The 27,789-nt window shown below is 40.5% G+C and overlaps 1 protein-coding gene across 1 annotated transcript; it reads right to left on the reverse strand.

Annotated features, from left to right (window-relative positions):
• Positions 1 to 2,552: 2,552 nt before the first annotated feature.
• Positions 2,553 to 26,821, reverse strand: LOC119476324 (sodium/potassium/calcium exchanger 3-like). Its single transcript, XM_037749742.1, has 17 exons — positions 26,372 to 26,821; positions 17,290 to 17,400; positions 10,121 to 10,197; positions 9,350 to 9,424; positions 9,157 to 9,241; positions 8,652 to 8,755; positions 8,494 to 8,568; positions 8,380 to 8,405; positions 6,693 to 6,746; positions 6,416 to 6,558; positions 6,147 to 6,313; positions 5,809 to 6,046; positions 5,483 to 5,649; positions 4,469 to 4,583; positions 4,240 to 4,352; positions 4,008 to 4,073; positions 2,553 to 3,342 (listed from the first exon to the last, which is right to left on the reverse strand). The coding sequence occupies exons 1-17, from the start codon at positions 26,478 to 26,480 to the stop codon at positions 3,232 to 3,234; spliced, it is 1,836 nt and encodes a 611-aa protein (XP_037605670.1). The 5' UTR covers positions 26,481 to 26,821; the 3' UTR covers positions 2,553 to 3,231.
• Between the last annotated feature and the right edge of the window lie 968 nt (positions 26,822 to 27,789).

Consider the following 27,789-nt stretch of genomic DNA (forward strand, 5'->3'; position numbering starts at 1 on the left):
AGAATATTTGTTGATTAATTTTCTATTGATCAACTAAACGATTACTCAACTAATTGTTTCAGCACCATTTTCTCTGGACAAGTTAACTACAGGTGTCAAAGTGTAGCTTTTATGTTTGGGTTACGGGCATTTATAGGATAATTATCACTTTTAACAGTGCATCCGTCGCTCTAAAACCCCGTTAAGATGCATTGATGGGATCTGGTACAAAAACTCCAGGCGTGACATTTGAGCAGATCTGATTAGATATGTTTAAATGTAACTACACTTTTAAACTGTAGCTTAAAGAGAAAATATGATAGATGTGACAATTTAGTGGGAAAAGGGATGTATACTTCATTTAAATTAAATGGTATTTCTTCTATTCTAGCCATTCTTTAAAATATATTTTGAAACTGAATTTAAACCTGTAAACGGGTGTCTTCCCTCGCATGAAATAAGGTTGTCAATGAATCAATACTGAAATAAAAGAAAATCTTATAGTGTTGAAAAGATTTTAAGACACGACTGCAATTGAATTCATAACAAGTGCTAGTCTGACATTACAGCCTTCACATTCCACTAAACAAACTCACAAAATATGCATTCATCCTCTTACAATAATTCACAAGTAGGCTTATATTATGTATTTTTTTTTTTTTAAATATCAAAAAACACCACAAAACTAGTCTCTGTCAGACATTCATTATTGTAAAACTATGCCAATTATATAACATTTACAAACAGTAAAAAGTGTTGTCAAGTAGACAATAATAATAATAATTATACAGCCATTTGAAAAAAAGACAAAAAAAATTGTCCAGTTCTCTTTGGTGGAACATTTAGTATCGTATTATCTGAAAGGTCTAAACTGTTGTGCTTTCCTAATTTTCATATATAGGACAAAGGAGCAGCAGGTATATACCAATATTGAATATGCAGCATTATTTGCGATAACCACACACACCAATACACTACGTGTATATGTGAGTACATAACGTGCTGCTTCCGTCCTGATCCGACTGAAAATGTTCCACCAAAGTGAAATAATCTCATAAAATGTACAAGAAACAAATACAAACATCGATTGTCGTACCTAAACGTGAAGTATTACAACTAACCTGCACTCAAAGTCATCAAAGTCTGTGACACTCATAGAAGTACATTATATATATATTAGATTTCATAGTAATAAGACCTCTAAAAATACTGTAACACTAGGTTAATCTCTTTACGTACATTAAGCTGTACCAATACTTGTTTATAAGTAGTTAGGCAAAAATCGTCAAAATATTGTCACAACAATGTGCATTTTCAATGTTGATATTCTAAAAGTCTACTGACACATACGTGGTGTCCTTTTACCTCCCCGTCTGTTCTGAGGTTCTTCGCTGTAATTCAGTGCCGCCTGCTACATCTGAACGCATGTAAATATTTCCCCACTGATGGTAAAGTCAGCTAGGTTGTACATTCAAAACATACAAGGGTGTCCGAACCTAAGGCCAACAGACGATATTAATCTGTTGAGTTTTTTTTTTAATCTTGAACAATTGATCCAAGCATGACATGGCAGATTAAAGTACCATTTACTAACATTTGTTAAATCTGCAGCTGTGTGCTACCTGTGTACATCCTGCTCAAACTGTTTGACTGTTACCAGAGAAATACACCACTGAACACTCCTCACCAACAGGAACTGATGGGGAGACAATATGTGGATATACGTCTCTATTATAAATGACCTTTGATTGCTGTGTTGTTGATGAAATCAACTAACTAATGATCCTGTAATTAATATGCTCAGCTGCAGCAGCTTTCAGAACACGAACGTTCAAAATATAATAAATTAATTTAAAGGGACTGTTTGTAACTTTTTAAGCGTATAAATGTAGCGGGTCGGGACACATGCGCGCTCGCATATGCACGCTCGCGTGTGGCCGCTGCCTCTCCTCCCCTGCCTGCTTTCCTTCACTCAGACAGCGCGCGCGTTCTCGCTCAGCTCGCTCCACCTCTAGCCGTGAACGCGCGCTCACTCCACACTGCAGAAGAGTCAGTTTAGCTCTGAGAATATCTAGTGAATGTACAGGGGACGTTTGGGCAGAAATAACTGCTGCAGCTCCTCCAGACCAACAGAGGTTTCCCGTGTCTTGTGAAGTGACGTAGCTCTGCAGAGAGACACGTTGTTGTCTCGTTACCGACCGGGTACCGGTGTCTCCCTGCTCTCTCCGACTGCGGGCGGAGAGAGCAGGGAGACACGCTGCAGAGCCCCGCTGCTTCAGCCTGCACTGAGACAGGAAAAGCCAACACTAGGATCAGATCTAAATCATGTTCATGGAGAGACCTTCGTCTGGTCAGCTAACATTACTGCCAAGCAGCTGAAATATAGAGTGATATTGTGGTTTTAGCTGATGTGTGTCGCCTCACTGTTTTGAGCGAGCAAGCGCGAGCCCGACGTTGACTTTCGTTGATTTCACGGCCACAGGTGTCGCTGTTAAGAAGCATTTCTGAAAGTTACAAATAGTCCCTTTAAAAGATGAAAAGAGCTGCAGTGACAGGAAGGAACCGTTTTTTTTCCAATTACTGTAAATTTCCAAAGGCTTATTGCTTTAATGAAATAGCCATGACACATCATTTATTAAAAAAATGATCACCAGGCAGAAGCAGTTTAGGTTTGTAGCGTGTTAGCTAGTTGGCTGGTAAGTTAACTTGGCTGAGTTTTAGCTCGAACTGAAGCTTTTGGCAAAGAATCTTAGTAGAAAGGCCATGAGATTCATTTTTCTATATTCAAAAATAAAATAAAAACACAATATAGGGTGGAAAAGCTCAGTTATGGTATCTCATTATCATCAAACCATTATCGAGCCGCGTTATTATTTTTTTAGTTGATGTCATTTCCTGTTTCATTTGTTATGAAAAAGCCCAACACGCCCGCTGCTTCCATCTGCCATGTCAGTCATTATTTTGGTAAGTCGCCCAATTTGATACTTTACAGACTGTTTCCAAACACTGCACTGTACAAAAAGGAGAACAAAATTGTGCTGTTGATAAAAGACTTCAGTGTGTGTTTGTGTAGTTGCATGCGTATAGCATCACCCTAGCGAGTCCTAACGGAGGTGCACAGAAACTCTCACAAGGAACACGACGACGCTGTCACTCTTTTTTTTTTTGGCTTCAGGAAAGAGGACGTGTGGTAGAAAGGTAGGTACTCATCATGTTGTCTGACAGCAGGGTTGACCTTTGACCTTTAAGGCCTCACATCTGCCCGAAGAAGATGGAGCAGAGCAGGAAGATGGCATAGAGAAACAACAGACCCAGACCCAGCCGGCGATCCAGCCTCCAGTGGTTCAGATGAACACTCATCACCTGAAAGCAGAGAGACGGTGGTGAGGAAGAGCCAAAAAGATTCACCTGGAAAACAACTATGTACTAAGTGTTTGTTTTGTACAATGGGCAGCATGAGACACCAGGATATTAATTATGAAGCAGGTAAAGCTATTGTTACATATTAATTCTGTTTTGGATAAATCCAAGGGGGGACATGTAGTAGAGCCAGTCTGATACTGGGTTTTTGAGGCCAATGTCAATTTTTGAGGGTTAAAATAATTCTTTATATTAAGGGATATGCATTTTAAACCTGCATTAATTAAATGTTTGGCTACTTACTTGTGCAACAAGCTGTTAACAGCTCAACATGTATGGTAGCACAAAGAAAACTGCATGTTAAAATATGAGACCTCTAAAAACAGGATTTAAATTATTTTTTTTATATCATTTAAAGCCTCAAATATAAGACAAATTACTTTAGAAACGGTTTCTATTTTTTTGTCTTTTCACTCTGAACCAGTGACATGATCTTCAGGGTTAAATGCCCTGCATAAATTCTCGCTTGCAAGCCGACCACATTTTTTTTCCATGTTCAGTTATTTCATCAAACACGCTTTGCACAGCAACAGTCCACCATGTCTTTAACTGAAATAAATCCACCCATACTGATTTGTTTTAACAGATATTAAAACATGTTTCCTCACCGTCAGAAACACGGACGCCAGCAGCAGGACCACAGAATACACCAGTCCTTTATTATTTATGGAGATCTATGGGGGAGAAAAAGCATGTGTCCCAATTTTATGACCACCTGACAGAAGTGAGAACCCAAAGTCTTGGTTTCGTTAGCCCTCTCGAACACATGCAGACATGAGTGAATCACAGACAGAAGGAAAAAAGAGATTGGTATTGTAGGGAGATAAAGAGTATGCATACTGTTGATCCGTGCTCCACCACAAGGGTACGCAAAGCCCAGGGGAAACCCAAACCCAGCAGGATGTCAAAGATATTGCTGCCTATGGAGTTAGACACCGCCATGTCCCCCATGCCTGAAAAGAGACGGGAAAAGTGACAGAGAAATGCTGAATTGAAGCACTCGCACCACAGAAGAGAGAATAGGCAAAAAGACTTGCGGTTGGGGATTTAGAATAACAAGTTTCTTTACCTTGTCGAGCTACAATCAGACTTGCCATGCAGTCCGGCACACTGGTCCCTGCTGCCAGGAAGGTTATGCCCATGATGTAGTCTGGGATGTCTAGTGTGTAACTGATGATGGTGACCTGATAGAAACATTAGGACACATCAGGGTCAAGTATACACAGAGGGAGCATTTTAAGGTGGTGCATCCTCAAATGTAATAAAGAGTACAAGGCACGCTGTAGACTTTAACCGTATTGTTGTATTAGGTCAGCAACCTTTACTATCAAAAGAGACATTTTAGACAATAAATAAATAAATAAATAATATGTCTGGAGTCGCAAAACATTTGATCATTGTGATGAAGGTAATACAGTTTATAGTCTAAGTATATAGTATATAAGTCTAATGCAGTGAGGGTCAAAGTGCAAATGCACTACAGAGTATTAGGGCCACATTGAGGGAAAAAACAATCTGAGATTTCCAGAATGAAGTCAGAACTTTCCGAGAAAAAAAGTCGTAATATTACGAGAATAAAGTCATAACTTTACAAGAAAAAAAGAAAATAACACATAAAATTACTGCTTTATAAATTTATGACTTTATTCTCATAATATTACAACTTTTTGTATTAAACCTATGACTTTATTCTGGTAATATTATGACTTTATTCTTATAATATTATGACTTTATTCTGGTAATATTATGACTTTATTCTCAAAGTCTCAGATTTATTTATTTTTCCTCCTAATACTCCGTCGTACCGTCATACTATAGACCTACAACAATGACAAATAAAAATGAAAATGTAAACAAAAAACAGTTATTAATTTCCATTTTCATTTCTATAAATCCACAGGGAGCCATTGGAGAGGAGCTGAAGAGCCGCATGTGGCTCCAGAGCCGCAGGTTGCAGACTCCTGTATTAGACCACCTGAAGCATCTTTGAACAGTTTTTCGTCATTTTTGCTTCATTTTGTTTTTTTGTTTCAGAATTGAAGCTCATGGTCTGTCTTCACTGCAGTAAGTAATGCTTCCTTACCATCCACACCATGAGGTAGGAGAAGATGGCGATCCACAGGGTGGAGGCCGCAAAGGTGACCATGAACCAGCGGTGCCAGCGTGGCAGAATACAGTTAGGCACAGTGCAGTAGAGCAGGAGGCCCAGAGGCCACTTGATCGCCCACTTCACCCGCGCACAGCAGCTACCTGTGAGGTGCAGGAAGTCGGTCAGGAGGGCACATGGTAGTCCAGACAATCTAGTATTTTAAGGACTTTGTCAACCACAGATTAGCTACAACATCAACCAACAGAAACAAAATCGTTGCAGGTTAAATCTTACTTGCACTTTCTGGCTGTCTTCCTCACCTGGTATGCGCACGGGATTGAAAATATCATGGTCATCCTCCTCCTCCTCCTCCGTCTGGCACACCTCCAACCCCGGCTTGTCTCCTGACTCTGCATCTCCTATCTCAGGTTTCTTGCCTCCGTTCTCCAGACTGCAGGAGCCGGTCCTCTTCAGGCTGTTGCTGGCTGATCCCCGTCGTGACCCGGGGCCGGCCTCGCCGTCCCGCTGGTTCTTCGAACACTGGATCAGCCTCTGTCTCTGTGAGAGGAGAGCGGGAAGTGCTTTTGTTGTCGTAGAGCTCAGAGGAGATTGCGTTATAACGTGCGTTATAATGTGCGTTGTAATGTGCGTCAAATACCTCACTGATGACCATGCGTCCTGCCATGGAGAGCCTGGTGCGGGGAGAGAAGTGGGGGGTGATCATGATACGCAGGCCAGCGTCGGAGAAGGACAGTTTGTGGGGGTTGAGGATGAGAAGCTCATCCACCATGATGACTGGAGGAGCCTCCTGACCATGGGCGTGGCCTGTGAAAAGGTTGTTGTAGATTAAACACATGACAAATAACATTCCTTTTGAGAGAACAGACTCACGGCAGCAAAGAGAAGAGTATTCAAACATCTTCTGACCTTTGTTGATAAGCACCATGGAGGTGTTGCAAGCAGAGGCATCATCTGCCATCTTGTCGTCTCTGTGGTTCTCTGATCCGACGCAGCACGGCCCAGATTTCCTGAGCTGACGCGTCACAAACGCCAGAAGCTGGGAGTTGAACCTGCAACCAAACAAACAGATAGCGTTTCCTTACATCCGTATATATAAATTATATCATAATTACGGTTTGTCCTCAGTGAGAATTCAGACGTGGTGTGGAGGGATGATGACTGTTTGGTCATTTGGTAAACTTACTTCATGATTATAATGTAGACTCCATACATGCTCATGAGCAGCAAGGACTCCCACCTGCACAGCAAGACAGACATTTGTGTTAGTGTTTGCACTGTAAGTGAACATCAACTATAACATAGATAATACAGTAAGTTAACCTTTAGTCTTGCTTTAATCATACTGTAATGGCAGTGGTGTTTATAATACCTTATATCAATATGAATGTGTTAAATATTAGGGCTGGCAAAAGGTTACGATTCTATATATTGTGATATATTGTTAAACTGTAAGATTTTTTAATCTAATTTTAAGAAAATTGTCATAGTATAAAGAGCCATATGCATAAAATCAAATTTTACTTTTTCTATGCAATCAGAACACAGTCCCTGTAATATCCAACATCATGGCACTACTTTGAGAGGGAGCATCTCTTTGCAAATGAAATAAAGTATGAGTTCATCTTTGCATGTAATCATTAAATGAATACATTAAAAATCATTATATGACTTTCATATATTCATTAAAAATCGATACAGTGTTTTTGAGAACTGATACAGTATCACAAAACATTTTTTCAATATTTTCTTACACCGCTATTAATTATAATTCATTTTTAATATCTATGATCTAAATTATAGAGCATAACATTTCTTTTATCTATTATATGAAACATAGATATATATTTCTTTCATGAAACATCTCTCCACTTGCCAGCACTGTCAAACCACAGTCACTCAGTGTTGATGAAGCAGATTAGTGAAAAATAAACTGATGTAAAATAACTAAGAATGTTTTTTTTCTGAACTTTAGTGCTCATTTAGTTACGAGCAATAAATGTTACAGAGAAATACTTCACAACATCCTGAAAATGCATCAACACTTCAACAACTGAACTCGTGCAAACGGCTGCTCCACTAAGCTTGGATAGACACTAGATGGCCACTACCGCATGTGTGCAGACTCATATCTCAGATATTTGGAGCATGCAGCGATTTGGCAAAGAGAGCCGAGACACAAATCTGACAAAGTGCATTCAGAGGAACAGTGGCGAGGTGAAATACACCAGGACAGCTTTAGCTTGGCACGCTGCGATTCAATAAACAGCCTGCCATATATCACTGATGAATCCGCTGCTACAACCCACATTAAAAGCCAGAAATAAATCTGCTCCTTTCATTAAAACCACTGACACATACAACAATGGAGAGCTTCAGGTCGACAGATGGGAAAACATTCAGGACAGGCAACTAAGAAGGCATCAAGAGCACCAAATAAGCCTGTTTGAGAGGGAAAAGCTAAACAAAAGAAATCTATCTAACAGCTAGCTAAGCTCCGAATCACTGATAATATGTGTGTGATGACAGATTCCTCCTCCACACAAATTCTACAAATGACAAGTCACCGATTTTAAACTGAGCTTGTTCCTCGTCACCTCAGCAGACGGGAAATACATATTCAGATGTTATTGTTATTGTCGAGTGTGACTCAGGAACCAAATTGATTTAACCAGTTCCACAATCACTGATTGTTGAACTTGTTGACATCCTAATCTTCATGATTGTAATAACAGTCATTTGAGGGCGAGGTTGCTGACACCAATCAGAGCGTGGGGGGCCAGAGGATGAATTTGCAGATCTGTGTCGGTATGAATACAAATACCAAGTGTAGGTATGGAAATGTGATCAAATGAAAAGGTATGTGGACTCACCAGACGACTGTGGCATCATAGATAACCTAAAGAGGGGAGAGAATAGATTCCTCTAAATACAATGTGCAGGTGTAAAAGATGAATTTATTATTTTTCACGAAAAGCACATCTCACCATGATGAGAGTCAGTACAGCGAGGATGTAGTAGGAGGAATCTCTAAAAAGGGACCACCATGTCAGGACCACCGTCTGTGGAGGAAAGTTATAAATGTCAGTGTTCATTCACTCGGGAACAACTGCGTGTAAGATTTGAGACTTTAAGTTCTTCCCACCTGGCCCGCAAAGATCCCACTCAGGCCAATGATGACCAGGATGTTGAAGACGGCAGAGCCAACGATCGTGCCGACTCCGACGTCTCCTTTGGTGATGAAAACGCCTGAAGGTGGGTGACACAGAGGGATAGAGAGGAAGTCAAATGTGTGCATTTGGTATCTGGCTTTGTTTGGCTTCAGCTTTGATAAAATCCCGGCAGTCTGTCATCTCCTTATTTCTTATTTATACACAGAAACACACGCCATCCTGCTCTGTATTTGGAGTTCACTAGTCACTAATCTCCAAGAAAATAAACCTAAAAATAAGGAAAATCCCTTTTCGAGGTTTTGAATTAGACTCCGCTGACATCTCCTGGATGACTGTGGCACTGCAGAGGCCGTGAATACTATTTCAAACTCCAGCATTCCTCTGTTAAAATGTTGAGAGTACATGTAAACTAATCTTGGCATGCTTCCTTAAAACTGCCACAACTGTTACTTGGTCATGATTGGCTGAGCTACTAACCAATGAGAGAGGTAAAAAGCTCTGGAGCAGAGCTTCCTGCAGCCATAAATGTCGCCCCGGCCACATCTTCACTGAGCTGCAGGTTCTGAAAGATAAATACGAAACAGCTCAGCATGAAATGAGAATAATCAAACATGTATCTGTTAAACTAAGAAAGATGTTTTGTGATGGCCGGTCGGTGCCGTTCGCTCACCTCAGATATTTTCTCAAGGGAAGGGACAAAGTAGTCGTCACAGACGATGGCCAGAGCGTAGAACATGTAGATGGCCTGGACAGTACAGTTGAGCACAGATAAGAGAGTGGAGGGACACATGCACACCCTGCCTTTTTATAAAATAAATTAGTTATTTAGGTCTCGGTTTGTAATATACACTCACCGGCCACTTTATTAGGCACACCTGTTCAATTGCTTGTTAACACAAATAGCTAATCAGCCAATCACATGGCAGTAACTCAATGCATTTAGGCATCTAGACGTGGTGAAGACGACTTGCTGAAGTTCAAACCGAGCATCAGAACGGGGAAGAAAGGGGATTTAAGTGACTTTGAACGTGGCATGGTTGTTGGTGCCAGACGGGCTGGTCTGAGTATTTCAAAAACAGCTGATATACTGGGATATTCACGCACAACCATCTCTAGGGTTTACAGAGAATGATCCGAACAAGAGAAAATATCCAGTGAGTGGCAGTTGTGTGGACGGAAATGCCTTGTTGATGTCAGAGGTCAGAGGAGAATGGGCAGAGTGGTTCGAGATGATAGAAAGGCAACAGTAACTCAAATAACCACTCGTTACAACCAAGGTATGCAGAATACCATCTCTGAACGCACAACACGTCCAACCTTGAAGCAGATGGGCTACAGCAGCAGAAGACCACCCGGTACTAGCAAGGTGTACCTAATAAAGTGGCCGGTGAGTATATGTCGGCTTCTGCAGATTTCAGGCGATATCGTGTGAAATACTCACACAGAGTGCATGCAGACACACAGCCCCCTTCTTCCTCTGCTCCTTGGTAAAGATGTCCTGTGGAAACTCGTGGATGGCTGCGGGGGGGACAGACATGATCATATACATACAGTTCATTTATTTGTCCACTCGAAAACAGACATATTCAGTAAGCTGCAAACAAAATGAAAACGGCCTAAAGGCTGATTGACAATCAATTCACTGAAAAAAAAGAAAAACACAGCAGGTATAAATAGTCAATTTAGAGGATAAATTACATCATTTACTTATCGTCATTTAATTATTATTAAAATGTGCTTTGCTTCCTTCTGATTTCTGATGTACAATTACAAAGCTTCATTTAAAAAAAAAAAAAAAATACAGTATCATCTTTAATCACATCCAGTCATTTCTAAATAAACTCAAACATAAAAACAACAGAAGTCATTATTTAAATTGTGTGTCATCCCCCTGTGTGTCTTCATTTTCTACACCATTTCTTGCAGACATTGTACAAACCACAACAACATCATATAGGCGCAGTGTTTGCCTTGCACTGAAGAACGAGACAGGAAGTGAGGTGGAAGTGAAACTGGCAGCTGCTTCCTGTTCTTCCTCGAGTGTAAAAGAGACAAGAAAAAACTGATAATGACGGCCCAGCTTCCCTCTATTCCCCTGACATTACAAAAGAAAGCCTCGAGAGTGTGGTGCAGCTCCAATTTACAACTTGGGCCGAGCTGGATGAATTTAAACTACTGGGGAGCGTGGAGCTATTTATAGCTCCTCTGCTGTGTGAGACAACAGTGGGTCGACAAGCACACAATAAGCACAGTGCAGCCGTCACGATGCAACGCGGCTGCATGGAAACTGAACAACAGACTGCATGGATTAAGAGAGGTTCCCTTGTGATCGGGGATATGAGATATGATCTTTGACAGTGCAGTGTCAAGAGAGTGAGAGGAGGAGGAGGCCATATGGTCCGGAGGAGGGGACACTAATTTGGCTATGTTCAGTTAGAAAATGTAAATGTTTGTGCAGCGATGTTTACACATTTGTGTCTGTGCCAGAGCGCAGAACGGCCTGCCTGGATGCTTATTGTGACATAAACTGGGCCTTGAAAATGATGCACAAGAGTTGACGTGAGTTTCTGACGGTTGGTAGTGTCTCTGTTTCCTGCTCTCTTAGAGGGGAAAAAGACTATTTTCTGTGTGCCAGCTGTTATTTCAGGGCAGGGCTCGTCCGCTAAATCACAGAGGCTTAGCATGTAAACTTTGTGTCATCTTATCGCACGAGAGAGGCATCCCGAATGTGAAGCTGCACTATATGAGTCTTTCTCAAGCGGCCTGTCAAGCTGATCAGCTGTTGGACATCTGTGCTCTCTCTGTGGCTTTATTCCTTTCACCTTCTTCTTTGTCTCTCTCTCTCTCTCTTTGTGTCCCGTCTAACAGCCTTCCAGTCCCTCTTTTTTGCCCCAAAACAACTCTCAGGTTATTCTGTCGGTGGAAACCGAGGGCTGCAACATGTACCTCAGATGGATGCTTTGAGGAGTTGCTCTGGTGAAGGCAGTTGCTATGGCGACACTCTCCCTGGGGGCAGCTTTTTTTTTTTTTTCTTCTTTTTTTTTTTTGACGGGTGGCAGTAGGAAGCCAAAGGCAAGACGATTGCCTGAACAGTGAGAAAGGGGGAGGTGAATATGTGTTTCCCATGGTTAGGGTTTATGAAAAATGAAAAAAGAGAAGTGACAGCAGCTCTGGATCGTAATGTCTAAAAATATTTATTTTTCCTTACAAACCCTCAGGAGAGGTCTGAGAGAGCGAGGGAGGGGGGGAGACGGCACAGAGATACACAACATATCTCAGCTGACTGGTTTACTGAAGGCTACTGGACAGGAATGTGCTTTGCCGAAACTCTTACGCCGTGATTTCACAAACACAACGCCACAAACTGAAGCACCCGGGTTCAAGATGATCGCACAGCTGCAACATCCCAAATCAGGGATTTAAGCCAGATGTGCCATCGGCTTCACAAAGTCAGTAGTTTTGTAATCAGAGGTCGAGCTGCTGTGTTGATGTGCTGTTGCTCTGTTGGTACAAGCGCCTCTTTCTCTCTGTGCTCCGCGTCGTTCTAATTCCAGAAATCATAAAATGCTCAAAAAACAACTCTGATCCAGTTCTGTCTGTCACAGTCTTCACAGCAGCTCACATGTCAGTGCTTCATTCCTACACAAGCTGAAGTGCTCTCAACAAGATAATCCACAAGTGTAAAATTATAGCTCTATACATTTCCTCCACCTTCACACTTTTATTGCTAATAAACTGCTGCTATAAAACATAAAGGACATCACAGACAGAGGGCAAAGGTTGAATGAACTGGTTGAATCACTGATGTATGTTATCAATCACTGATAAAGGGTGAAATGTTTCCATTTCCATTTGTTTCCATTAGATACGTTCAAACTCCATTCATTTAAAACATTACTTAAGTTCACATAATATTGAGGTTGTGTGAAGATTTCTTCAAACGTCAGCTTTGAGGTTACATGTGAAGTGACTGTCAGTAATAAGTAAGAAATCGTGACTAGAAAATACCTCTTCACAGATCAAATTGAAGGATAACCAAACAACTTTTTGGGAAATACAGTTTTTTGTGACATCTTTTCAACATTAGTTTGTGTGTGTTTAAGGTGCTTTAAGTTTCTCTATGCAGAATGCAAAAAAACGCATACGAAAAATACGGAAAATAGACTTTAACTTAACCTGGGAGGGGGGACCGAAGGGTGGGCGCTACGCGTCCGTGACGATTCCATAGGTCGGGACGGCATTATCAGCGGTACCTGCTGTAGGAGCGCTGAAGTGCAGAGCGGCAGGCATTAACTGGCCAACAGAGAGACTACGCGCACTAAAAGGTAAGTGCGGCCGGCCCGGCTACTCCCGGTGTCTGGAGTAGAGCTGGGTATGGAATTGTTATTTGTTTTTCACTCTGTATCTCTTGTGCGTCATAAACTTACTAGTCATTTTGCTGTGATATCTAAAACTTCATGCTGGCCTTACTTATTGTCTACCTGTTAACTAGCAGATATTCATGCTGACTGTAAAGCAACAAAGAGACAGTGACAAATCGTAAGAGAAAATATTTCAGTGATGGAAAAAAGGACACTAAACAAGAATTGTATTTATTAACTCCACAGCATTATAAAAGCCAGGAGGCACATGTTAAAATGAGACACTGTTTGTCAAGAAGCAAAGCGTAAATTTACCCCTAATGCATCTGCTTTTAGCCTCTCAGGAGTGTCTGACTCTGCCATATAAAAGTTTATTAGCTTTTAGTTGAATCCACTAGAGCATTTATAGCAATCATAAAACACTGTTGGCCATTTCAAACCGCAGCAAGACATTAACCAGCTACTGCTTTATTTCAGTGTCATTTTGATCACATAATAATAACAAATGCAGCGTTGATATTAGTTAAATCAAAAAGGGGAACAGTTTTCTGTGTTTTTTAAACTGAAATATGTTTGTTGTTATGATTGCTCGATGTTACACAGAGTACAGATGACAGATCCTTTCTTATATATATATATATATATATACAGTATATGAGTCCAGATCAATAAAGCCTGTGCAGCAGATTAGATCTTCAAGTATAAGGTCAATGCCGAGCAAATGCTTCAGAAGGCACATGAAGTGAAATCTCTCCACAAAGTGAAAGCGGTGCTGATGTGTGGAGCGGAGCTCTCTCTGAGTCAACCGGCTGCAGGGGGCTTCGGTGTAGCTGAATGAAGGGGCAGTGGGCGGTGCAGAGTAAATGTTATCGATCTGAGAGCCTGCAGGGCGTCCTGGAGTCAAGCTACGGTATCGACGCATCATGCATCAACCAAACCGTCGTTATAAAGCACACACACACACACACACACACACACACACACACACACACACACACACACACACACACACACACACACAGACTTCTGCAAAAAGCCTGCATTTTTCATGAGGAATCAAAAAATAAATATTTCATCCAGGTGTGTAATGTAAATTCAATTATGCATTTCTTCTTTGATTTGCTTTCCTTTGAGGCCGTTTGAATGCGACGCTGATGAAACGACAGCAGGGCTTCAAACCGCACCAACCACCTCGCCTATCAATAAAAACACTTAATATCATGTTACACTGGTGTGACAGAGGAGCTCATACAACACCATCCATCATCATCATCCCCATCAGCGTTGTGGGTGAGGATATAAAACGTAAAGTCAGAGGAAAACAGCTAAATATCCTCTCTTTAGTGACATTTAAGAGGAGTTTTATAATGAGTCTTAACCTCTGTCCTTTAACGTTGAGTCATTTTTGTGGACAGAAAGTGAAAAGGAGTGAAAGGGATCCAACAGAATTCTGCTTCAAATTTTCCCAAACTTCACTTGGCCCACAAATAACGGTCGCATTATCTGCTGTTTGCTTTGTGTGCCATCCATAATCTGACTGCCCTGATAAAAGTCCAAGAACATTGGGAGACAATTTCTGTTAGATTATCTGCCAGTTTCTCTTTCTCAACTCTTCCCCCAAAAAGCCCTGAAACACGGCTGTGGAAAAATACTATTCTCAGCTGACCGTCGCTTGCCAAAATAAACAACATAACAAGCCTCGACGACACACACACACACACACACACACACACACACACACACACACACACACACACACACACACACACACACACACACACACACACACACACACACACACACACACAAGTATGAGCCATTCACTTCATTTACATAATTTAGATACGCCCCCACCCCCTCTCCTCGCAGTCTATTTTTAGTTCTTTGGACTTTTAATGACTTGAAAGACAGAATTGTCTGGGTTTCAAAATTTAGCATTCAGTTGCCTAGCAACAACGGTCTCCGAGGCTTGTCAGCTGAAGGCGGGTCGCACCGTCTCCATCTTGTTAAGCAGCGCAGGGATGAAAAAGAGAGAAAGAGAGCCTGGGGCTGGACGTTGCTGTGCAATCCCCAAGATAATATCCCCCCGAGGTCCAGGGCAGGCTTTTTAATCACACTACAGATTATGCAATCACTGTCAGACGGCCTGCTGAGGAAGAGGGCGGCAACCTGAGCCTGGAGCCGCGCTCACTAGTGTGTCTTATACTACCTGTCCAGCCCTTTGTTCAGACTGCTCGTCTCCAGTGTATTACCACGGTGAAGCATCTACCCGCGGTACGCTGGTGTCTTTGTAAGAGATAATGAGGGAGATCTGTTTGCAGCCAGGAACTCAATAAAAGGTTAAGTGTGTTATCGGGTAGCAAAACACAAATCGCCGAATAGAGCAAATGGAGCAGCGGTACAGAGAGACACTGATCCTCATCTCCTCTCTCAAGTGTGGAATAAAAAACACCTCTAATGTAATGTCACAGGAGAGGACATGCGGTGACAGTGAGGTGCTTGTAATGTGTGAATTTAATACAAGTGCCGGAGCAATTGTTCCCGATGAGTCCCTGAACCTCTCAAATATAAGCTCTCCAAATACATAACCAGTGAATTACTTCAAATGTCACTGAGCTGTAGAATTATTTTTCCAGGAGCTAGAACTGTCTGTCATATACCTGTTTAACTTTAAAAATGGCTTAGAGATTTGGTGATAAAATGTTGCTTTAAGTCACCTCTAAAATAAACATCTATGCACTATTTAGTACAATTATTTTGAAGTCAAACCTTTCATACAGAAGAACAGCCAGATGCACATTATATAAACATTTTGCAAATAAATTAGGATTGCCCTGACATGATGATCTTTCCCAACTGCTGTGACAGACTACATGTATTTGAAATGTGCTGGGAAGACTTAATGCTTCGCGATGAGTTTCAGAAATCCTTGCCTGCAGGAGATGTCACGAAGGCGGGTTTCACTCAAATCTATTTTTAAAAAGGTTAAAATTATTCATTGTGTGCAGGTTTTTTCAGGTTGCACACCCTCGGTAGGCAGAGCACATTTTAAGGTGGTATTTAGGAGTGTGTTCTGAACAGGCCATTTGCATGGTATATTATTAGCATAACTTGATTTGCATGCATTTCTCTGAGAATACAATAACCATGCTTTTTCCGTACAATACAGCATTGTGACTGGCAGCCTAATTTTAGCACTGCCTTAGAGTAAATGCAAATGATGTGAAGGTACAGAATTGTATTTTGTCAGGAAGACAGAAGATGTTTCACGGTGCAGCCGTGTTATTTCATCTGCTCCGTGCTATACTCCCCACACAACAATGAAGAGATTTCCTCTCTCATCTGAATTTTTAATAATAAAACTGTCAGCTGTGATGAATGCGGCTCATGTCAGACAGCCAGCTAATCAGCCTGGGAACAGAGAAACAGAGGTCTGATTATGGCTTTCGATTGGCTGCCTGTCTCCGTGATAATAACGAGCGGTTTGAATCTGTGCAACCAGACTCGGGGAGCAAATGGAAGGTAACTTGGCGCCTGCAAAAAGACAGACTACCTTAGAAAATCTAATCTGACTTTTACTCTGGCAGCCTCCTCTTGTGCGCTCCGTCTGTCTCCTCGAGTCTGTCGGTGCGCAAGCTTGACACCGACTACACACTCCTGACAACTGACACAATGCCGCATGACCTTTCAGTTCACCTGCAGGGGAGAGGCAGAAATCTCTAGCACACTCCGCCTTCCTCGTTTACCTGCATGCACCACACACATGCACGTAGAAAACGTTGCTAAACTTCGGCCTCCCTAAATTTTCAAAACGTGAAGTGTCCTTCACCAATGCAATGCACACCATGCAGCCTTTATGGTCCTGTGTGTGTGCAATTCCAAATACTGTATATACTCAATTAGGCATGGGCAATATGACAATAATATATAGACCTACTGACTGATGTTTCTATTATTTTTTCCACCCCATTATTATTATATTGTATGATGCAATACAGTTCAACAGCACCAAACTTCATCCTCCAAAATATATATAATATAAATATAGAAAATATAGAAATATATATTTTTAAAAAAGCATTAAAATGTGTCTATGTTTAGAAAATGTAAAATATCACAATACATATTGATATTGTGAAATCATATTACACACGCTTGGATAAGCTGACCGACAGACAGTCTGGCGTGGCTCGCTGGTGTGACCTGGAGGAACAGACGGCATCTATCCAGGTAAAGAAGAGTGACTCACCTGCTCGGGGCTGATCCTCGCTCTGGTTGTCCGACTTCTCCTGCATCAGCCGGCGAGTCCATCGCAGCTCCCCACCGTTCACGCCTGGCCGAAACCCAGAAGACTCCGTCTCTGTTACGGAACAACACAGGAATCAAGTTAGTGCAAAAGCAGCCTGATACACTTGAAAGACCTCAAACACTCCCAACAACACTACTGTGTTGTGATTTAGGGATGGACTAACTCGGGTTTTCATTACTTATTAATAGGGCTGGGCGATAACATCAAAATCTTATATCACGATATAAGTCATTTCATATCTCAATAACAATATACATCACAATATAGCATGTTTTCTGGTAATTCAATAAATAAATAGTCTATATGAAATAACCACATAGTAAAGCCTATTATTGTACACTTCTCTGTGAATTAAATACTTGACAAATGAAAAGTAGTAGAGTATTTTCTCATTTTAAGATCAAAATGAACATAACAGTTTTAAGTGGAAGTATAGAGAAAAAAGAAAGAAATATAGGCCTAGACTGTACGACATAGAAAAATATACATTTTTATATTTTTTGACGATATATATCGTCATATTGCCCAGCCCTATTGGTAAATACGTGGATTATTCTTTAGTTTTATTAATTGTTTCATCAATTAATTTTAGAGCTGAAAGAGAAACATAATTGACATCTATTTTGATAATTGCTTTATCGTCGTTATTCAAGAAAAAATGTGAGGATTAGCTTCTTCTTTTGTCTATATATGAAAGTAAACTGAACATCTTCAGGCTTTGGACTGTTTGTCAGACAAAACAAGATATTTGAAGACGTCAAACTGGGCTTTAGTAAATTGTGATGGTCATTTTTCACTGTTTTCCAAATGATTAAACAAAATACGTTGCAGTTCTAATAACATGTAAAAATAATATGAGCGACAATTGTTTGCTTTGTCTGATTTATAGTGTAAAACCCCCAAAAGCAGCAAATTCTCAAATGTGAGAACATATAAGCTGTGATTTAATAGGCATTTTTATTTAATAAAGCAATTAATCATCAAAATTGCTGTTGATTAATTTTCTGTTGATTAACTAATTAACTAATTCTTTCAGCTCTACTTTGATTTATTGCAGCCAGGAGCTGTTTACAATCACAAAACCGACCCCTGAATGAACTATAATAACCAAAGAATCTATTCTTTATTTTGATAGTTGAGGTTTTAAAATAAACTTGTCCTCAGAAAAGCATCAAAGTATTGTTACAGACACTTTTTTGTCCATGTAGTAATCATCTCCAGAGCTATTCTTGTGTCAACAGTAGTTTCGTGTTTCTGGCTCTGGGAGATAACAGCATGTTCAGTAATTCAGTCCATGCTGCCGTCAGCTGTCCTGAGCCATCAGCACTGAAATCTTTATGGTGTGCATTTCAGCACTGCATTTCATTCCTCGATAGCTAATCTCTGTGTGGGTTTCAGTTTTTACGGCTTTACTACTCAGACAGGCGAGGAACTCCCCACAGATATATCCGTCTCATCATCTCTCCTACGGGGAAAAGAAATACAGATTTCCTTCACCACCACCCACGCAGGTCTTTCTACTATTGCGGAGGAGATAGTGGGTCGGTTATTATTACGCTCTGTACTACACACTGTCCTTTTATTTAAGAGGCAGCAGCTTGGTGTCAGTGTCTGATGCATTTCATGATTGTCAGGCGTTGTAGTGTCCCTTTATATCGTACAGCTCAATGAGCCCATTTCACGAGGGCAGCGGTCGTGGCTGAGAAGAGACGTGAAGGCTTTCATGTCGAAGCATCAAGAGGAGCTCGACTCGTATGAAATTCAAATGGGTTTCTGCCACAGATGGCTCTGCACCATTTTCACACTTATAACTGGGAGAAGTCTCTCGCACCTAAACCCCATCTTGTTTCATCAAAAAACAGAGAGATAAAAACGGGAAGCTGATTCTATTTCTTTTCAGGATTCAGATTTGATTTACTCAAGACAATCTTAACAAACAAAATATATTACAACCGTGACAGGTGCTGAAATAGTCTGTTCAATTGATTAATGGATTTTGCAACTGATGGAAAATGAATCGCCGACACCTGATGGCAAACATTCTCTGGTTCCAGCTTCACATATATGAAGATGTGCTGATTTTATTTCATTTCATTGTGACTGATTGGGTTTTGGAGTGTTCGTGGACAAAACAAGCAAATTGAAGACATCATATAGGGCTCTGGGAACTTGTGATGGACATTTTTCGGTTAATCTAAGAAATTATAGACACATTAACCTTAGAGAAGCTACATACGACATTTAGAACAGACTCAACCATCTCCATGTTTGCTTGTGACGTCTGAGTCGTGCGCAGGCAATCCTGGCCAAGACTCTGAATTTTGTTTACAGCTCCTTAAAGTCCGGGTAAAGCAAAAAGTAAATGTGTTCTGAGTTTGCCACACCACAGAAAAGTGTGTTATTAACCACCAGCCAAATGTGAATGCTTAAAAAAATTGCCATGTATATAAAATTAGGTTTAAAAATCATGAAAAAAATAAGCAGGCTGGGGGCGCTTTAAGGTGCTGAAACCACACCCAATCGCAGGTGAAGGATGATTACATGTACAGTTACAGTATATACGATACTTTGTGTTGGCCATCTCACTGCTGTGCGCTACTTTAGCAGAGTTTTAACAGAAACTTCCACCGGCTGAGCCGGCTAACTTCCGGTTTAGCCCTATGCAAACTTGAATGGGGATAAAATAATTCAATTGTGGGGCTCTTTTAGACTTTCCAAATGTTATTGGACTGAATTGATCAAATTTTGACAGTGAAGGGAGTTCATAGTGTTAGGGGAGGGGTTACGCTGAGGATGACTCAGTGTGTCATCGAGCCATGATTTCAGGCCGTTTCCGGCCCACCCAAAAAAATCTTGAACACGAAAATTGTGAAAAACAGTTTAACGGTCTAACTCCACAATTCAATACTACATAGTTCACCGTCTTTTCTCATGTTTTCAGCTCTTATTTCAGAAACAAATTTTACTTTACCCAGAGAAAAAAAAATAATTGGTAGTTGCAGCCCTAATAGTGACAAGGCAATTGCTCTCAACAGGATTAAAATGTAACATGCAACTTTAGGCTGATCTGACAGTAATTACTTAACTAATCTACTCTAAACATAAATAGACTAATTAAAAATACTTTCAAGTCCTTAGTCTCTGTGCATGCATTCGTAAATTCAATCTACATGTGATACTTGTCTGCCAGACGGTTGTCATTATAAAAGTGAAGACTCTCTGATTCCTTTCCAAGCCGTTATATCTTCCAGTAAGTTCGAGGGTTCTGGTGTTGCTAACATTAAACAGTGTTTCCCTGTTTAGCTGAGGTGGTGAGCCACCCAGATCTCGGCTCCTCTCGTCTTGTGATCAGTGTGACAGCCTAAACAATCCTTAAAGTTTCATTTCATAAAAGTGCATTAAGGTGGCCTATCTCGGCTGTAAAAAAACTAAAAAAAAAAACTGCTTACAGTTTAAAAATGTGTTTAAATTGGACATAAAGATGACAACCTCACACACTGTCTCCGCTCCGACCCTGAACTTTGCATTGAAGTTGCTTATAATGACGACCCATGGTGTTTAAGCTAACTTTACTGTTACAGTGATTGTTCCTCTAGATAAGACTGTCTGCTAAAAGCCTAAAATGTGAATATAAAGGAAAGAGGTTACAGAGGGATCAGCGGTGAAAGCTGATGAAAAATGAAATGTGGTGTTTGTATGGAAATATCTTAATCCTGCTGCCACATGCCTCAACATAAACACGCTGGTTGAGTGCAGAAAGGTAAGTGTAAATACCATCATTCATAATTCCTCTCTCTCTAACACATCAGTATACTAATGCAGCAGACTGTGGGGAACCTCCAAGGCAAATGCTTATGTTGTGACAATTATTCATGATTTTGTTTTTGTCTTAAGGCAACAAAGACGTCAAAATCGCATGAATTCATCTTGTTGCAACACATGCTGTCTGAACACGAACCAAATGGTGTCACTCACTGCTGCAAATCATTAAACGCCACCGATTCGATTTTTACGAGACGTGGAAGACGACATTTTCATTTAAAACATGAAAGTTTAAAGCCATAACCTACACTTTACTTCATCTGCTCCATTCAGGAAAGACAAACCAGTGTTGCCTCCTTCTTTAGCAGAAACAAGACATTTGATCCCATCAATCACACATCGACTGGAAAGACCGGCTTCCTCCGGTCTTACCCTAAACACTGCCTCCACAGGACAGGACTGCAGTCTGTGTTAGTAAATGTCTCTGACCGTACAATCGTCAATAGTGGCCATGCAGATAATTATGGCTGCCTCTGAAACCTGAGTCTTTGGATATTACTTTATAAAAAATAATATTTGTAATTCAGTCCAAACACTCTGAGCTCCATTTCCACTTAGATAACAGCGCAGTCCTCCGGATCTCCACTCTGATATTCAGACTGAACATTTAGGAAGTGTCATGTTGCAGTAAACAGAGAGCTGATGAACATCTGATTTGATCTTTGAATGGGAGCAAACCCACAGTTATATAAAAATCTGAGTGTAGACGAGTTCAGAAACTCCAGTGTGGAGAAAAACTCAAATCAGGACTATCATGAGTGCATGTTTATTCCCATAATGACGTTAAAAGACTGAAACGGTTGCTACTGACTGCAGTTTGATCGTGGTTATCCGCTTTAAGTGATCAAAAGTGGCTACACAATTGGTCATTTCTTCTTACTTTGTACGGTTCTCAATTAATTTGTAACAATTTCTCTTTTTGGAAACATCCATGATTCAACTTTTCCAATACCAACACTGATACAACATTGTGTCAACAGAGATCCAATTCTTTATTTCCTCTCTTAAAACAACTTTCATGTGACCAATTTTCCAATTATTCTGATGGCATTTGACATTTTTTGTGTGTAGAAAAAAGAGTCATCTCTCTGGGTGGATCCTAATGCCAAAGTCAGAAATGATTAAATTCTACAAATAGTGACTTTAAAGGTGCTAAATGTGAGATTGGGAGCATTTCTATTGCCTCCACACTAAAAGCATGCGCGGCCAGCAAATCGTAAAAAAGCTCTGATTAGAATGACTTCATTCTCTGCTCAGGTAGACATTACTCCTCTATATCTTTACATAACAAATAGTTGTTTGCTGCTATATTAATGCTCTGGATATTGTATAAAACACCTTTAAAAGCATCTATAATCAATATTTATATATTAACAATAGACATGACAACTAGTATATGAAAGGGGTAACTCATAGTGTCAGAACTACAGACAATTATGACCCGACTCTGCAGTTCCCCTCAGCTCTACGGACCATTTTAGTATGTTCAAGCCACTCTCATCAACCTTGTTTCCTGTCATAACAGGCAGCAGCTTCAGCTGATAAACTGACTGTACACTTCCTGACCAGCACCAAATGACAAGCAGACAAAGTTAGCGACTAGCTGGTGAACATAGTGGAGCATTTAGCAGCAAAAGTGTCATATATTTCCCTCAGGAGTTGGTAGAGACCAAAAACAGAGCTAAAAGGACAGTGAATATTAGACTTACATTCATCAGGAGGACAAAAAACACAACTCCAAAGGATGATAATGTTGTTTTGCATCTGCGTGTAACTAAGCAACTGTTTGCTTACATGTTCACTATATCAACCAGTGGGCAACTCTGAGGTCTGAAAAGTGAAGCCAATGCAGAAGTGCCTTAAACTTATAGCTATCTAATAGCCAACAGGGGGCGACTCCTCTGGTCGCAAAAGAAGTCTGATTGTATAGAAGTGTATGAGAAAATGAGCCTACTTCTCACTTGATTTATTACCTCAGTAAACATTGTAAACATGAGTTTATGGTCTCAATCGCTAGTTTCAAGTCTTCTTCAATACAGCATGATGTTCATTTAGAGTCAAATAGACCATAAAGCAGGGGATGCTTTAGGGCGTGGCTAACTTGTGATGGACAGGTCGCTACCACGGCGTAGTCCGGTCTGGGAGTTGGTCACCTTTTCATCTCACAACTTTAACCCTTTCACAGTGTGTTTTCAGTGTGAAAGTTGACTGTAACCTTTTTGGTCGCCTAAAAATGTCTTATTCAGCGTTCGGTTTCTCGTGTCACTTCTGGTTGCAAAAAAAAAAAAGGCGACGTCCAAAATGCCGAACTCGAGGCTTCAAAACTGTAATGTACAAACCAATGGGTGACATCACGGAGACTACGTCCACTTCTAATATACAGTCTATGATATCAACTTTAAAAGATGATAAAATGCCAGTTTGTTTACACAGCCCTCTGAGTTATTACAGGTTTAAAATCTACTAAATTGTTGAAAGGGAAGTAATTTTTGTCGTAATGGAAACAGCCTGCGTAAGCCACGAAACTGTCTGACCTTTTCAATCAATGCTAAACTAAACTTCAGTCTATCCAGTGTGTTGTCAGACAGTCATGACGTGGGACACACAGGGTGTCATTAAGTCTCAGCTGTTAGACTCACTGCTGCTGCGTTTTATGTTTCGAAAGGAATCCACCACTTGTTTTGTACAGACGAGAGACAGCTCTCTGGTAGACAATATGTTGGCTAGTGAGGCTTGAAATGTTCAGTTGAGCATCAAAACCCCACGTTTGCAAACATGGAAAATAGTTGGTCAATTTGTTGAATTTATTCATTGCTTCCATTGCTTGTCCTTTCTGCAATTGTTTGCCTTTACAGCTCCATCATAGCAAATACATTTTTCATCAAGTCGGTGGCGTTATTGTAACTTATTTTTTCGATCCAGTGTTTTTTTTTTCCCAGAATCATACCGATATTCACACATCCATAAATGGTTCTACAAGCAGTGGTATTGAGGATGCTATACAGTATGTGTAATATTTTCCAAGCATTGCGAGAGTATAACCTGCCTGTCGCCATTACAAACAGCAGACCACATGCCTTGCCCCGTGCTTTTATATGGTTTAAGTTGAGCGGCCTTGATCTCGGTTCAAAAAACCTCTTCTGGGTGATGGCACACTCATAATTTAAAGGTGAAGTATAAATATTAATGACACGGCTCATTCACCGGGACACTCTGCCACGAAAGGAACCGGCATGCAATACCAGAGTGATAACTAAATGTAAATCAAAACCACTCCTGATGGAACAAAGTTCACTCATTCATATCGTTATAATGCACACAGGATTACGGAGAATGACGCTGTCGGTGCTGAAGCAGCTGATGAGTGTATGTGTGACAGTGTGTGACCACATCAGCTGAGGTGATGAGAGGATAATGAGCTAGGGGGGCAGATGCCTTTGGGTGCACTGCTGCAAAATTAGACATTATAACATCTAACAAAGAAAAAATAAGCTCATTTTAGCCATTAATGGATACTGATGCAACTTTGCATAATGTTATAGAGGTTGATAATTTTATGGAGAAAGAAGTGTAGTGAAGAAGAGGTGGGTGTCAATCAGAGGTGTGGTGTTATATTTAACAACAATCTATTTAGGCAAAGAAAAACACATTCTTGGCGACAGTGACAACCTGGGAAAAGGCAGAAATTAACAGCGCAGACAGTCTATTTAAGGATACGACACAAAAAAAGAAATCCTTAACATGCCCAGTCATATACTGTACAGTATCTGAGATGAAGATGAAATAACCACGGTCAATCTGTAACAACCTATAACTGAACTTATCCCCAATGATTGGATTTACACATGCCACAAATTCTGTCTGCTTTATGTAATCAACAAACTGTCACCTTCCTGCAGTGTGAGCGGAGTACATCATGGCCAGAGAGGGACAGAAGCTGGGAGACGGTTAGAAACTGCTGAACTAACGAAGATTTAAATATTTAGATCTGGGATTCAGCTGCCTGACATGCAGCACGGTTTGTTAGTATGAAGATAACGCGTTGCTGTTTCAACTTCTGCACCTGCATTCTTTCTTATGTCAATCAAATGTTATAATAATGTCTATTTTTAACTCTGCTTGAATACATTTTGAGGGAGAATGCAGCACATGTCTACAGTAATATTTCTATGTAATGTTATTCATATTTTGATTCATATAAAAGAAGACTTTTAGATCAATGGATAAGAGGAGGGAGGAGGGGGGATTGGATCTTTGCTCCACATGAAGACAAAGCACTACACGTTGTGCTCTGAATACATGGATAATGCAGCATTTTCTACTAGTTTAACGAATGTAGTTCTGTATGGAGACAATAATATAATAATAATAATAATAATCTATGGATCTGTTTTATAATTTGTAAAAGTAAAATATTTTTTTATAATTTCCTTTCCTTATGATTGGATCCTTTAATGTTTTATATTAATACAGGAAATATAACTTAGCATCAATCTAAAATAAGAGCTCTCTCTTCAGGGCAAAACATCATCTTTAAATTCATATAAAATTCAATAACATTGTGCACATATTGTATAAGCTACTAGTGCAGCATGTTCTACACTATTCATCTACTGATGTTAATAATATAGCTCTGTATGGAGACAATAACCATTTTATATGGATCTGTTTTATAATTTGTAAGAGTAAATTTCTTTTAATAATTTCCTTTCCTTTTGATTGGATCCTTTAATGTTTTATTTTAATACAGGAAATATAACTTAGCATCAATCTAAAATGAGAGCTTTCTCTTCAGGGCAAAACATCATCTTTAAATGCATATAAAACACAATAATATTGTGCACACATTGCATGAGCAATTAATCAGTAAGTGCAGCATGTCCTACACTATTCATGCATTGATGTAATACTTTAAATTCATATAAATTTCAATAACATTGTGCTCACATTGCATAAGCTACTAGTGCAGCATGTCCTACACTATTCATGTATTGATGTAATACTTTAAATGCATATAAATTTCATTAATATTGTACACACATTGCATAAGCTACTAGTGCAGCATGTTCTATACTATTCATGTATTGATGTTAATAATAGTTGTCCAGTGTGCAGACCATCTAATAATGTCCCTTGGATTACAATTAAGTGTGCATGCACGCAGGCGCTCGCGGGCTGTGTGTCTATATTAAGGTCTCACCTGGTGCCTGGATGACCTGTGCGAGCCAGATGACTGCGACCAGCCCGACTGCACAGCAGCAGAACCGCTGGAAGGGCCGCCGGTGCCTCGCTGCTGCTGCTGCTCTCATTCCTCAGCCGGCCACATTATCCACCAAAAAACATCTGTTGCTCTCCTTTCTGACACTTGTTTCACACTTTCTCTGCAAAACAAACAAGCTCCAGAGGCAGCAAAACACGACTTCTCTGCCAAGTTGGGTCAAGAAAAACCCCACCACCTCCTCTCCTCTCTCCTCCTGCAGACTCAGAGCAGACACTGAGCTGGTTCAGTCCTCCAAACCTCCAGGTTGCACATAGCGAGGAGACGCGTAGAAGCAGCTCTCTGCGTTCATGTGTTCAGTCTGAAAGGTCGACAGCAGATCCCACAGTGAGGCGCAGCAACAGGAGGCGACATGCTCTGAGCTCTAAGTGCAGAGTCTCTCTCTCTCTCTCTGCTCACACTGTGTGCTTCCTCTGTGTGGCCACCAGGCGGCGACAAACTCACCACTCTTTTTCTCAGAGAATATGGAAATATTTGCCCTATTTTATTTGCCTATTTTACCCCTAAGATGCTAAATCCCAAGCATTAAAACACACACAGTATACTGTCAACTAGGGATATCACCATACCAGATATCTAGTAGTCCATACCAATACCAGTGAATTTACACGATTCTCGATACCAATTCGATACCACGGTAAAAACAAAACAACGACAATAAATCCCATGTAATTCAACACGCACTCTTTTATTAAAACATTTGAATAGAGGCGTCTAGCCTTTCAGTAATAAATAAAAATAATTGACCCATTTTGTTCATTTTGGCGTATCAGCGGCATGTTATCAATTAATAGTTAGAAGAGGGACGCTACATACTGACCGTGAATGCATCTGGTCTGTCAGCTCAGAGTAGTGGGAGCAGGAGGCAGAGGATTTATTGTCGAAGCGAAAAGCAAACGCACCTATTTGGCAATATTTCACCTTTAATCCCAATGCTATAGCATTGGGATTAAAGGTGCTATAGCATTGGGATTAAAGGTGCTATAGCATTGGGATTAAAGGTGCTATAGCATTGGGATTAAAGGTGCTATAGCATTGGGATTAAAGGTGAAATATTGCCAAATAAATACCGGAGAGGCCAGACACACCGCCACCCGACGGTACAGATCAGAGTCAGCACTCTGCACATATTGACCGTCATTTTCTTGTAAAATGTCCGGTGTAATCGGTGACACCGGTGATGTCACAAGTTTATTAACCGGTGGGAACATTTTCCTCACTGTCACATCACTACTAACGACCATTACAGGCATCGTACGGTACCTTCGGTACTGTAGAAAAAGAGTAACGTCACGTTTTTAAAATTTTGGCATCGACTTGGTACCGAAGTATTGTTTCTC

Source organism: Sebastes umbrosus, chromosome 17, assembly GCF_015220745.1.
Source record: "Sebastes umbrosus isolate fSebUmb1 chromosome 17, fSebUmb1.pri, whole genome shotgun sequence".
NCBI classification, from domain to species: domain Eukaryota; kingdom Metazoa; phylum Chordata; class Actinopteri; order Perciformes; family Sebastidae; genus Sebastes; species Sebastes umbrosus.